The sequence below is a fragment of the Heptranchias perlo genome, chromosome 20, assembly GCF_035084215.1.
Source record: "Heptranchias perlo isolate sHepPer1 chromosome 20, sHepPer1.hap1, whole genome shotgun sequence".
NCBI lineage: Eukaryota > Metazoa > Chordata > Chondrichthyes > Hexanchiformes > Hexanchidae > Heptranchias > Heptranchias perlo.
This window is the reverse complement of record NC_090344.1, coordinates 3,384,346-3,397,149: the sequence shown is the minus strand read 5'-3', so window position 1 is coordinate 3,397,149 and position 12,804 is coordinate 3,384,346. Positions and strand designations below refer to the sequence as shown.

Sequence of the window (12,804 nt, the reverse complement as noted above, 5' to 3'; positions counted from 1 at the left end):
GTTATGCGATGGTCGGACTCAGTAACAATATATAAAGGTATATTATACATACAAGAAGTTGTAAAATAGAAATAGCAGTTGGTCCGAATGGCCTCTGTGCTGTACTATGCATTCGATGCAAAATATACATAATATAATAGAATTACTTATTGATCATAGAAAGTTACCGCACAGAAGGAGGCCATTAGGCCCATCGTGTCCGTGCTGGCCGAAAGAGAGCTGTCCAGCTTAATCCCACTTTCCAGCACTTGGTCCGTAGAACTGTAGGTTACAGCACCTCAGGTGCACATCCAGGTACTCTTCAAATGAGTTGAGGATTTCTGCCTCTCTGGTCAAGATATTGTTGTTGTCAATTATGATTTCAGGGAAACCTTGTTACCCAGTTGGGCCGAACGGCTAATACCTGTGCCGTGCTGTATTCCATGCGATAGATATAATATATCCAGGATTTGGGACGTGTAGCGCCCATTTTTCAGGCGCTATGCGGCCTCCTAACACCTCCAAATGGCGTCCGGAATGAGCGTGCACGTTTCTCGTGTGACGTGCGCTGGACGCCATTTTGATAAAGGCGTTTGCGCACGTGCGGATAACGAACACCGGAATCATGTAAAGTAAGGAGAATGGGGGTTAAATTGAATATGTCCCGAATAGCATGATTTGCTCCCACCTCTTAAAGGCACAGAGTCTGAACGGAGATCAGAAATCGCACACGGACAACACAGAGGCCGGTCCCGTCCTTGTTTACAAACTGATGAGTTCTGTTAAATCATTAAATAAAAGCTGCACACGACTAAACCCCACATCATCCAATCTGCACGCCAGACCTCAACAATCTGCCGATCTGAGTTTGTACCATGCCTGCGAGAGAGCGTGCACCAAGGTTCTCTGATGATGCACTGGAGACTTTGGTGCAAGAGGTGGACAGAATGAGTGGCATCCTATATCCGCAGAGGGGCAAGAGGCCCTCCAGGCATATGCTGCCAAGGCAGTGGGAGGCAACGGAAGACAGGAGCATAGCAACACGAACATGGATTCAGTGCACGAAGAATTTCAATGATTTGACCTGAGTGGTCAAGGTGAGTGAGGTCAACTGTCAAGTGGCATCTCCTACCAAATGCATCACTCGCCTCATCCACTGTTCCACGCAATACACCCGCCATCACTCACAATCTCTTTCAAGCAGTGCTCAACTCTTCCTATCAGATGCTTCCCCTCACCTTCACACATTACCACTGCTGCAAGGTCACACAAACTGGCAGCTATTGAACCTTGAAAGGCACATCACCCAGACATTCCGGTGGACGATCACCGACACAATTCTCGCTTTCTTGCTGGAGAAGGTGGTGAATAACAGGAGAAAGCGACTGGCAGTGACATTTAGCCCCTCAAGCCTATTCCGCCATTCAATGAGATCATGGACCTGTGACCGAACTCCATAAACCCGTCTTAGCCCCATATTCCTTAATATCTTTGGTTCACAGGAATCTATCAATTTCAGATTTACAATTCAGTAATAAGCTAGCTTCAATTGCTGTTTGCAGAAGAGTGTTCCAAACTTCTCCCACACTTTGCGTGTAGAAGCGTTTCATAACTTCACTCCTGCACACCCTGGTTCTAAATGTTAGGCTATGTCCCCATGCCTGAGTATTCAATTATAGGAGACCTCCAAAAAATGGTACAAATGCATCAGTAGCAAGAATCAATAATCCAGCAACTAAACTATAAATCCTGCATGATCCCTTTAAATAGCGCTGGTGGGGGTCCTTCAGTCACTCGAAGACACGTTCAGATGGTTGGGGTTAAGACTGTGCGTTGATTTGAGCGTTATTCTCAAAATGGTGTCTATCACTTTAAATCAGCGTTGCACACTGATCTAACGCATCTTCTCCCAACTTTACACGTTGCCAGCGTTCGTTATCTGCGGGAACGCGAAACCCTTTACCAAGATGGCGTCCGGCGCACATAAGGCTGGAAGCGCCTCAGCAATCCTGGAGAACTGCTGGAGAATGGAGCCTGTAACGCAACAGTCTGAGCTGTCATACCTTTGACAGTGGTTCGTTCTGCAATGGAAGCTGTGACATTGGTCAACAGGCTCTGCGTCATGGTTGGTTCCACAGGTGTGCTGTTGGAGGTGATCACCCGTTCTGTGTAGGAAGGGATGGGCTCCAAGCTCTGTGCAAAGCCCTGTGCCAAGTTCCAGTGGACTCCTCCATGCCCCTTGTTATTGTAAACAATTTTACAACACCAAGTTATAGTCCAAGTTGGACTATAACTTGGTGTTGTAAAATTGTTTACAATTGTTAACCCCAGTCCATCACCGGCATCTCCACATCCTTGTTATTGTGTTCATGCTTTCTAGTGCATCCAGCAATTGGTTTTGTACACCCATCAGCCGCCTTCTGTAGCCTGGCCTATTGAAGTCCTCATCTGACTCCTCGGCAGCAGAACTAGTGCCCTCCGGCGAGCTGGCACCTGTAGTATCCGTTCCCCCTGCCCCAGCTCCTGCGCACTTGTGCCGGTGTCTCACCATGTGCCGATACATCCTCTAAACTATGCACAGTGTGAGTCTCCGAGTTGGTGGCTAGGAATATAAGATCGAGTGATGGTGTGTCTGCATCATCACTGTCATCTTCCTCTGCCTCCTCCGACTGGGCAGGTTCCGGTGCTTGGGTATCTACAATGACAACTGGACACGGGTTGATTTGTGGTGCGGGGAGAGGAGACAGTAAGACGTGCGTGCTTACATCATCTGCAGCACGTGAGCCAGAAAAGCTTGTGGGATGAGGGAGAATGGGAAGCGAGAAGGAGCATGAGGTATGCATTGTCGAGACCCCCTTCGTCGAGATCTCCAGCACCCCCAGTAGCCAGTTCCGCAGCGACGGCCCGCCCAATGATGGCCAGCACTGTCTCGTCCAGTGAGTGTCCTGCAAGTTGTTTGGGTGATGTGACTGTCATGGTTGTGGTTAATGATGCATTTGGTAGGAGACGACACTTGACAGTTGAATTTACTCACCTTGACCACTCATGTAAAATCGTTGAACTTATTCCTGCACTGCATCAATGTGTGTGGTGCAATGCTCCTGGCATTGAATTCTAGCGCAGTATTTGTCTGGTGGGCCTCTTGCTGCCACCTCCATCCCCACCCCACCGGCTCTGCGGATGCTGGATGTCCCTCTGTGCGTCCATCTCCTCCACAAAGGCCTCCAGTGCGTAGTTTGAGAAACTTGGTGCACGTAGGCCTCGCCATTACTATACAAGTTTATAAACACAGAAAGCTGTCACATCAGGGGAGACCTCACAGTTCTCGACACTGGGTGAAATACACTGAGGTGTTTAGAAATACAGAGGTGCTTTTGTTGGATAACCACCAAAAACGGACGTTGGCATCGCGGTGCAGAATTAACCCACACCCGTTGGTGGCGATGCAGGCAGCACCTAACATTCTTGTTGCCTGATGATTTCAATGATTGCTGTGTGCAGCCAGTGCTACCTACGCTTTTGATCAGCTGCAGGCACCAGCCTGGTGTCCAGATACAGGGAGTGGCTCGTTTTACTTAAAGGCAGCCTGCACCTCTTAAATGAGAGATGAAATGTGGTAGCAGAAATTGGTGGAAGCCCATTGGGAAGTAAATCTATGCTGGAATATATTGAAGGAAAAAAAAGACTTGCATTTAGATAGCGCTTTTCACAACCTCAGGACACACCAAAGCGCTTTACAGCCAATGAAGTGTAGTCACTATTGTAATGTAAGTAACCTGGCAACCAATTTGCGCACAGCAAGCTCCCACAAGCAGCAATTTGATAATGACCACATAATCTATGTTTTAGTGATGTTGGTTGAGGGATAAATATTGGCCCCAGGACACCGGGGAGAACTCCCCTGCGCTTCTTCGATATTGTGCCATGGAACCTTTTATGTCCACTTGAGAGGGCAGAACGGTGACATTGTTCTACGTCTCATCCGAAAGACGGCTCCTCCAACAATGCTGCACTCCCTCAGTACTGCACTGTAGTGACAGCCTAGATTTGGTGCTGAAGTTTCTGGATTGGGACTTGAACCCACGACCTTCTGACTCTGATGAGATGGCGACCCACTGAGCCGCAGCTGACACTGTGAATGGCTGCTCCTGTGAGAGCGAGCAGCAAGGTTTTCTGGTGGAAGAGGTGGAGAGGAGGAGGGGCATCCTTTATCCGCTGGTCGGGGGTGTTGGGCAAGAGGCCCTCCGGGCACATACTCAAATGGCAGTGGGAGGAAGTAGTGAACGAGTTCAATGCAAGGAGTGCAGCACCAAGAACATGGAAGCAGTGCAGGAAGAAGTTCAATGATTTGACACGACTAGTCAAGGTGAGTGACGTCAACTGTCAAGTGGCGTTTCCTACTATTGAGACATGAATGAGGGAAAGAGAAACAATGAAGGCTGAGAGGGTTGAACAGCCACACAACCAAAGTCATGTCGAGACCATGTCCATGCCTAACAATTGATTTCCTGTTGTACCGATGTAAATTGGGTATTACTCAAAGCCCGGGGAAAATATACATAAGATTGAACTTGTTGCCTGGTGAACGATGAACGGAGACAACCAGTCTCGGAAACAAAGACCAGTCAAATACAGGGAAACCACACGTTGCTCTAAATAGGACACAGCAATCGGGGCAAGATTGAGCTTGATGGGAGAAAACTCACACCTAATTGTGGTGAACAAAGACATACTGGTCTTTGTGGGGGAAATGACTGTTCCAAAGCCAGTTGGTTTTAAGTGGTGTTTGAGTGACAGACAAAGATACCCAGTCTGTATATATTAAGATGGGTTCGGTGGGCGTGTCCAAGGTGTGAGCAAAGGTTGCATAATGGGACCAGGACCACGCTTTGGGTGTTGTGGGGGGTACTGTCGAAAGAGCTCGTGCCTAGGCTTGACTCTATCCTGCTTATCGCACAGTAACATTGAAATATAGGCAAGACAAGGAACTGCCTATCATTTCATCCAACTTCAGCGACAAACACGATGGGTCGAATGGCCTCATTCTGTGCCATAACTTTCTATGATTCTATGAACTGTATCATTCGCCTCATCCACTGTTCCACGCACGAAATCCCCCATCACCCACATACCGACAAATTCTTTCAAGCCGCACTCAACTCGTACAATCTTCCTCTCACCCTCACACATTACCGCTGCTGCAAGCCGCACACCCCCAACTCACAGGATCACACACACATACCAGCAATTCAACCATAACAGCCACATCATCCAAACATTTTGCAGGGCACTCACTGACACACTTCCCTCTATCTTGCAGGAGAAGGTGGCGCATTTCGGGAGGTAGCAAGAAAGAACTGGAGGAGGACAAGGCCGACAAGTCCTTACCCCCATGGAGGAGCCAGTGCTGGCCATCATTGGATGGGCCAACGCTGCGGCCATGGCCACTGGCGGTGCTGGAGGTCTGCACTGGAGCTCAGACTGCTGCTTTGGAAGCCCAGACTGCAGCGCTCCAGACTGCTGTTATCGTGGCTGTGGGGACCACCGTGAAACGGGACCACTCCAGCAATCTGTTCTCCAACGAGAAGTGCTGACGCGCTGCTCCGAGAGTGTGGCAATGGTGCCATGTCAGTCGAACCTGCTGTCCTCTCTCCGGGCGACATCATTCCTGCTCCCACCCCTGCCACTCTGCCAGTGCCATTGCCGTTGCCTGTCAGCCAACCAGGCCAGACTGCTGCAGCCCATGCCGAGATGATGCAGTCTGCAGCCAGACCCTGTCACCCAGAAATGCTCGAGGTCGACCGCCACGGCCATCTGCACTCTCCTCCATTGAAGGTCAGCAGCCTCTCACCACCATGCTCCAGTCACAAGGATGTACCATGAAGGAGCACGAGGATAGGTAAAGGCACACGAGTGACAGGCACTGAATTAATGCACAAGGTGAAATAGTACAATGGTGTTCACATGATTTCATGTGTTAGTTTATAAATTTGTGTTTGAAGTCGCAGTTTCTTTTCATTCGTTCATGTGATGTAGGCGTCGCTGGCAAGGCCAGCAATTATTGCCCATCCATAATTGTCCTTGAGAAGGTGGTGTTGAGCCGCCTCTTGAACCACTGCAGTCCGTGTGGTGAAGGTTCTCCCACACTGCTGTTCGGAAGGGAGTTCCAGGATTTTGACCCTGCGACGATGAAGGAATGGCGATATATTTCCAAATCGGGATAGTGTGTGACTTGGAGGAGAACATGCAGGTGGTGTTGTTCCCATGAACCTGCTGCCCTTATCTTTCTTGGTGGTGGAGGTCGCGGGTTTGGGAGGTGCTATCGAAGAAGACTTGGTGAGTTGCTGCAGTGCATCCTGTGGATGGTACACACTACAGCCACATTGCGGCGGCGGTGAAGGGAGTGAATGTATAAGGTGATGAATGGGGAACCAATCAAGTGGGCTGCTTTGTCCTGGATGGCGTCGAGCCTCTTGAGTGATGTTGGAGCTGCGCTCATCCAGGCAAGTGGAGAGTATTCCATCACACTCATGACTTGTGCCTTGTAAATGGTGGAATGGCTTTGGGGAGTCAGGAGGTGAGTCACTCACTGCAGAATACCCAGCCTCTGACCTGCTCTTTTAGCCACAGTGTTAATGACCCCCAGGATGTTGATGGTAGTGGATTTGGTGATGGCAATGCTGTTGAATGTCAAGGGGAGGTGGTTTGACTCTCTCTTGTTGGAGATGGTCATTGCGTGGCACTTGTCTGGCGCGAATGTTACTTGCCACTTATCAGCCCAATCCTGAAGGTTGTTGATTGTAGTTTTTATTTCGGCGCTGCAGGAGGAAGCGATGTGTAGTGATGAGGAAGACGATTGGGAGAGGTCAGGTGGGGAGTGTCCGACTTTTGTTTGTGGCTTGGGCGATGTTGTTGAGGTTGCTGATATCACTCATTAATAAGGTGAGCAAGCAGAGTCCTGGCAGACAGGGCCTTTGCATTTTATTGCCTCCTTGGCCCGTCCTCCATTTCCTGCACTTCCTCCTCTTCCTGCTCTCCATCCTCTTTCTCTGCCTGCTGCTCAGGTTCTCGCCAGATCGGCGGTAGCCAGAGCTGTTCCCTCATCAGTGCGAGGTTGTGCAGCATGCAACGCCGAATCTTGACACCGAATCAGCGGAGTGCTCCTCCAGAATGGACCAGGCAACGGAAGCATTGCTTTCGGACACCGACAGTGTGCTCGATGACGTTTTGTGTGGCTGCATGCCTCCGTCTGTAGGACTGCTCTGCGTGTGTGCGTGCATTCCCGACCGGACTCATGAGCCACCTCATGTGGGCATAGATCTGGTCGCCCAATAGCAAGCCTTTGACCTGCCGTGCTGGTTGGACTGCCGTGTAATGAAAGCGTCATGGCTGGTGCCAGGATAGCGGGCATTGACCTGTATGATGAGTTGCGTGTGGTCGCACACCAATTGTATATTGAAGGAGTGAAACCACTTTCTGTTCACGAAGATGGCCGAGTTGATATGTGAAGCACACATGGCAATGTGGTTGCAGTCAATTGCACCATGGGGAAGCCTGCAAACCCTCGAACTCGTTCATTCTGCTTATCTCGGTCAAGAGGGAATGTGATGAACCTTTTACACAGCTCGTACAGTGCATCAGTGACCTCCCTTATGTAGCAGTGTACTGCAAACTGTGAGATGTTGCTCACATCGTCAGTAGGGGCCTGAAAGGATCCAGATCCTAAAAGTTCAGCGCTGTGATTACCTTGACAGCCGCAGGCAATGCTGTCCTTGCCCTGCTCTGAGGCTGCAGCAGTTGACAAATCTCCGGCACGACCTCTTCCATGAACTTCAGCCATCGGATGCACTGACCTCTGCTTATGTTGAGATAAGAGTATTGTTCCCTGAAGGCCTTCATGAAATACGGCCTCCTGCTCAGTGCCCTGCACCTCCTCCTCCTCCTTCTCCTCGCAGGTTAATCTGCTCTGCGTGACCTCCCTGCGTGCTCCCAGTCGTCTTTTCTGGCCAACGAGAGCCCCAGCAGGTCACCCATGGCTGCCAGGAATCTTGTTCAGCGCACTGTTGTAAATGGCACCAACAATGTAAGACCTGCCAAACCGCTCTTTATGTACTGTAGCAACTCTATCCAAGTATAGGAAGCTTCAACAAACAAGTACAATTGTACCAGCAGCCAGAAGCAATAATCCAGCTTCAATGCTGCCAGACCGCGGGTCTCATACTTTCTATTGTTCCAAATATTTATTAAAATAATATACTGGGCTTTGAGCTTTCCATCTGTGTAATATTTAATTAAATATATGTTTTGATGTCATATTCGTTCAGTTTAAAGTTGCTAACCGACTCTGTTTGTTCAGTGACTGAAATTAATGTAAATCTCCATGGGCCCTAATTGTCTCACTGGAATGTTTTCCTGTGCTATAAATAAGCGACTACATTCAATGTGTTATCCCATAGTGTCAGTGGGAGGATTACCTCCGGCACTAACAGGGATTAGCGGCTCTACAGAGAGGGAGAGACTCGATCGGAACCTGGGAACAATAGATTGGAATGTTAAACAATGGGTCAGAATCTTAGAACAATAGATTGGAATGTTACAGCAATGGGTCGGAATCTTCGAACAATCGACTGGAATGTTGCAGCAATGGGTCGGAATCTTGGAACAATAGATTGGGACAGTTCATTCTGGGTGCTTCAATATCTGTTTGTATATTTTGGTTCAATGTCATTTGTGGGGCGGACATATTTTATGCTTCGGAGTATACAACTAATGTACTATCCCCTCCTGGCTGCTGTTGGTGTTCCTGGTAAGTCTCTATATCCAAATATTAATTCCATAAAACGTGTTCCACTGTATTACTGTTCTTGTCATTCCCTGTGCCATACTCTCTGCTGTTCAAGTTTCCGGTAAGCCTCTATATCCACCGTAAAAATTAAAGTGTTAACGTGGGATGGGAAATATAGCGATAGGGGGAACATGGATGGGAAATATATTTAAGGGGGTTTTATAGGTGTTAGGTTTAATTTAGGACAGGTCCCTGGGAGTGAGTTTTTATGTTCAGGGAGCTCTAGCATGAGCCTGTTTTTACGGAGCCCTTAGGGTGTGTCAGTATTTACAGAGGTGTCCAGAGATGCTACTAATATTTCCAGGGGATCCAGGAACGATCGTAAAATTTACAGGGGATCCATAGATTGTGCTAATATTTACAGGGGTTCCAGAGACCACAACAATATTTGCAGGGGATCCAGAGACTGCACTAATATTTAGAGGGGATCCAGAGACCACAACAATATTTACAGGGGATCCAGAGACATTACTAATATTCACAGGAGATCCAGAGATGGTACTAATATTTACAGGGGATCCAGAGACAGTACTAATATTTACAGGGGATCCAGAGACGGTTCTAATAATTATAGGGGATCCAGAGACAGTACAAATATTTACAGAGGATGCAGAGACGGTTCCAATATTCACAGGGGATCCAGAGACTGTATTAATATTTAAAGGAGGTCCAGAGACTGTATTATTATTTACATGGAATCCAGAGACAGTACTTGCATTTACAGGGGATGCAGAGACGGTAGTAATATTTTCAGGGGATCCACAGCCTGTACTAATAATTACAGGGGATCCAGAGCCTGTACAAATAATTACAGGGGATCCAGAGCCTGTTCAAATAATTACAGGGGATCCAGAGCCTGTACAAATAATTACAGGGGATCCAGAGCCTGTACTAATAATTACAGGGGATCCAGAGCCTGTACAAATAATTACAGGGGATCCAGAGCCTGTACTAATAATTACAGGGGATCCAGAGCCTGTACAAATAATTACAGGGGATCCACAGCCTGTACTAATAATTACAGGGGATCCAGAGCCTGTAGAAATAATTACAGGGGATCCAGAGCCTGTACAAATAATTACAGGGGATCCAGAGCCTGTACAAATAATTACAGGGGATCCAGAGCCTGTACTAATAATTACAGGGGATCCAGAGCCTGTACAAATAATTACAGGGGATCCAGAGCCTGTACAAATAATTACAGGGGATCCAGAGACGATAATAATATATACACGCGGTCCGGAGACGGTGCTAATATTTACACATGTTCCAGAGACGGTGCTAATATTTACACATATTCCAGAGACGGTGCTAATATTTACACATGTTCCAGAGACGGTGCTAATATTTACACATGTTCCAGAGACGGTGCTAATATTTACACATATTCCAGAGACGGTGCTAATATTTACACATGTTCCAGAGACGGTGCTAATATTTACACATATTCCAGAGACGGTAGTAATATTCACACATGATCCAGAGACGGTGCTAATATTTACACATGTTCCAGAGACGGTGCTAATATTTACACATGTTCCATAGACGGTGCTAATATTTACACATGATCCAGAGACGGTGCTAATATTTACAAATGTTCCAGAGACGGCGCTAATATTTACAAATGTTGCAGAGACGGTGCTAATATTTACACATGTTCCAGAGACGGTGCTAATATTTACACATGTTCCAGAGATGGTGCTAATATTCAAACATGTTCCAGAGACGGTGCTAATATTCAAACATGTTCCAGAGACGGTGCTAATATTTACACATGTTCCATAGACGGTGCTAATATTTACACATGTTCCATAGACGGTGCTACTTTTTACACGTGGTCCAGAGACGGTGCTAATATTTACAAATGTTGCAGAGACGGTGCTAATATTTACACATGTTCCAGAGACGGTGCTAATATTTACATATGTTGCAGAGACGGTGCTAATATTCAAACATGTTCCAGAGATGGTGCTAATATTTACACATGTTCCATAGACGGTGCTACTTTTTACACGTGGTCCAGAGGCTGTACATTTTTTTACAAGGGTTCCCGTGACGGTACGAATATTAAAGTGTGCTAGAGATGGTATTAATATTAACAGTGCGTCCTGAGATGGTACAAATATTTACAGGGCATCCTGAGATGGTACAAATATTACAAGAGGTCCATAAACCATACTAATATTTACAGACAATCCAGATATTGTGCAATTATTTACAGTGGATCCAAAGACTTTACTATTATTTACAAGGGATCCAGAGGCTGTACTGATATTTACAGGGGATCCAGAGAGTGTACTAATATTTACAGGGGATCCAGAGACTGTACTAATATTTACAGGGGATCCAGAGAGTGTACTAATGTTTACAGGGATCCAGAGTCTGTACTAATATTTATAGGGGATCCAGAGACTGTACTAGTATATATAGGGGATCCAGAGACTGTACTAATATTTATAGGGGATCCAGAGACTGTACTCGTATTTATAGGTGGTTCGAGAGATTTTATTATTGTTTAGAGAGGGTCCCAGCTTGATCTAGAATTTCAATCTTTATTTCGCTTCCTTACAGTTAATTTATTGACAATTGTAATCCTGTCTCGTGGAAAGTGCGCTCTCTCCAAATGTGTCACTCGCTACCTGGTGTCCATGGCAGCGGCGGATCTACTGGTCGTTATCATCGATCTGATATTGAGGCAGATTCCAATTATTTATCGTTCACAGTTCACTTTTCTAGACCACTTTCCCGTGTGTAATATCCACGCCGTCCTGCTTTATGCAGTCACGGACTGTTCTGTCTGGTTCACCGTCACTTTCACCTTTGATCGATTTGTGGCCATTTGTTGCCAGAAGCTGAAAACTAATTATTGCACCAGGAAAACGGCAGATGTAGTTTTAGGAACAGTGAGTGTGCTGAGCTGTTTAAAGAACATTTTCTGGTACTTTATGTTCGAAGGTCAATATCTGCTTTCCAATAACCCTTGGTTTTGCTTTGATGTAACGGGTGTTTCAACATCCCCGGTATGGGCAGTAATCGAACTCCTTCATTATATCCTCACCCCGTGTGTCCCATTTATTCTGATTCTGTTGCTCAATGTTTTAACAGTCAGACACATTTTAGTGGCCAGCAGAGCCCGCAGGAGACTCCGCGGTCACAGAAGTGGGGACAGTCCCAGAGACCCAGAGATGGAGAGTCGCAGGAAATCAATGATTTTACTGTTTGTTATATCAGGAAACTTTATCGTGTTATGGGTGGTGTTTATGTTGTATTCTATTAATCGACGATTGTTGTATTTGGACTCTTCGTCTGTAATTCTACATCCACTTATACAAGAACTGGGATTTATGCTCCAGCTCCTGAGTTGCTGCACAAACACCTGTATTTATGCCGTGACACAGGCGAAATTCAGAGAGCAGTTGAAGAACGTGGTGAAACATCCCTTTACTCTAATTGTTAAATTCATTAAATAGTGCGAAGATATGGAGACTGCAGAGTGAGATCTGTATCATTCCGATAGGCTGCGGTGCTGCAAACACTGGGTGTTTCTGTAATCGCTGAAACGTTTATAAACTGAGGCTATTGATAGACTCATTTTACAGATCTTGTCAAAGTGTGTATCACATGCAAGGACAAATTGTAAAATAACATGTGGTCACCTATCGCTGGAAATGTTTGTCCATATAGGATAAATTAAAAGGTAATTATGTAAACAACACAAGCTGACGGTGACTAGAGTGTGAATGGGCGGGAGGTAGACGAGATCCCATGACTGTAGGGGTCGGTGATCAATGTGTTAATGGGGAGAGAGGTAGAGGAGATCTCGGTACTGTTTGTGTCGGTGGTTAGTCTGTTAATGGGGCGGGAGATACACGAGATCCCGGGACAGTGGGTCCCGGTGACCAGTGTGTTGATGGGGAGGGAGTTAGAGGAGCTCCTAGGACCGCGGGTGTCGGTGATCAGTGTGTGAATGGGGCGGGAGA

At 46.8% G+C, this 12,804-nt stretch overlaps 1 protein-coding gene across 1 annotated transcript; it reads left to right on the top strand.

Annotated features, from left to right (window-relative positions):
* The first annotated feature begins 8,538 nt into the window (after positions 1-8,538).
* LOC137335565 (probable G-protein coupled receptor 139) lies at positions 8,539-12,294 on the top strand. Its single transcript, XM_068000881.1, has 2 exons — positions 8,539-8,785; positions 11,396-12,294. Exons 1-2 carry the CDS (start codon positions 8,539-8,541, stop codon positions 12,292-12,294), a joined length of 1,146 nt encoding a protein of 381 aa, XP_067856982.1.
* Positions 12,295-12,804: the final 510 nt, after the last annotated feature.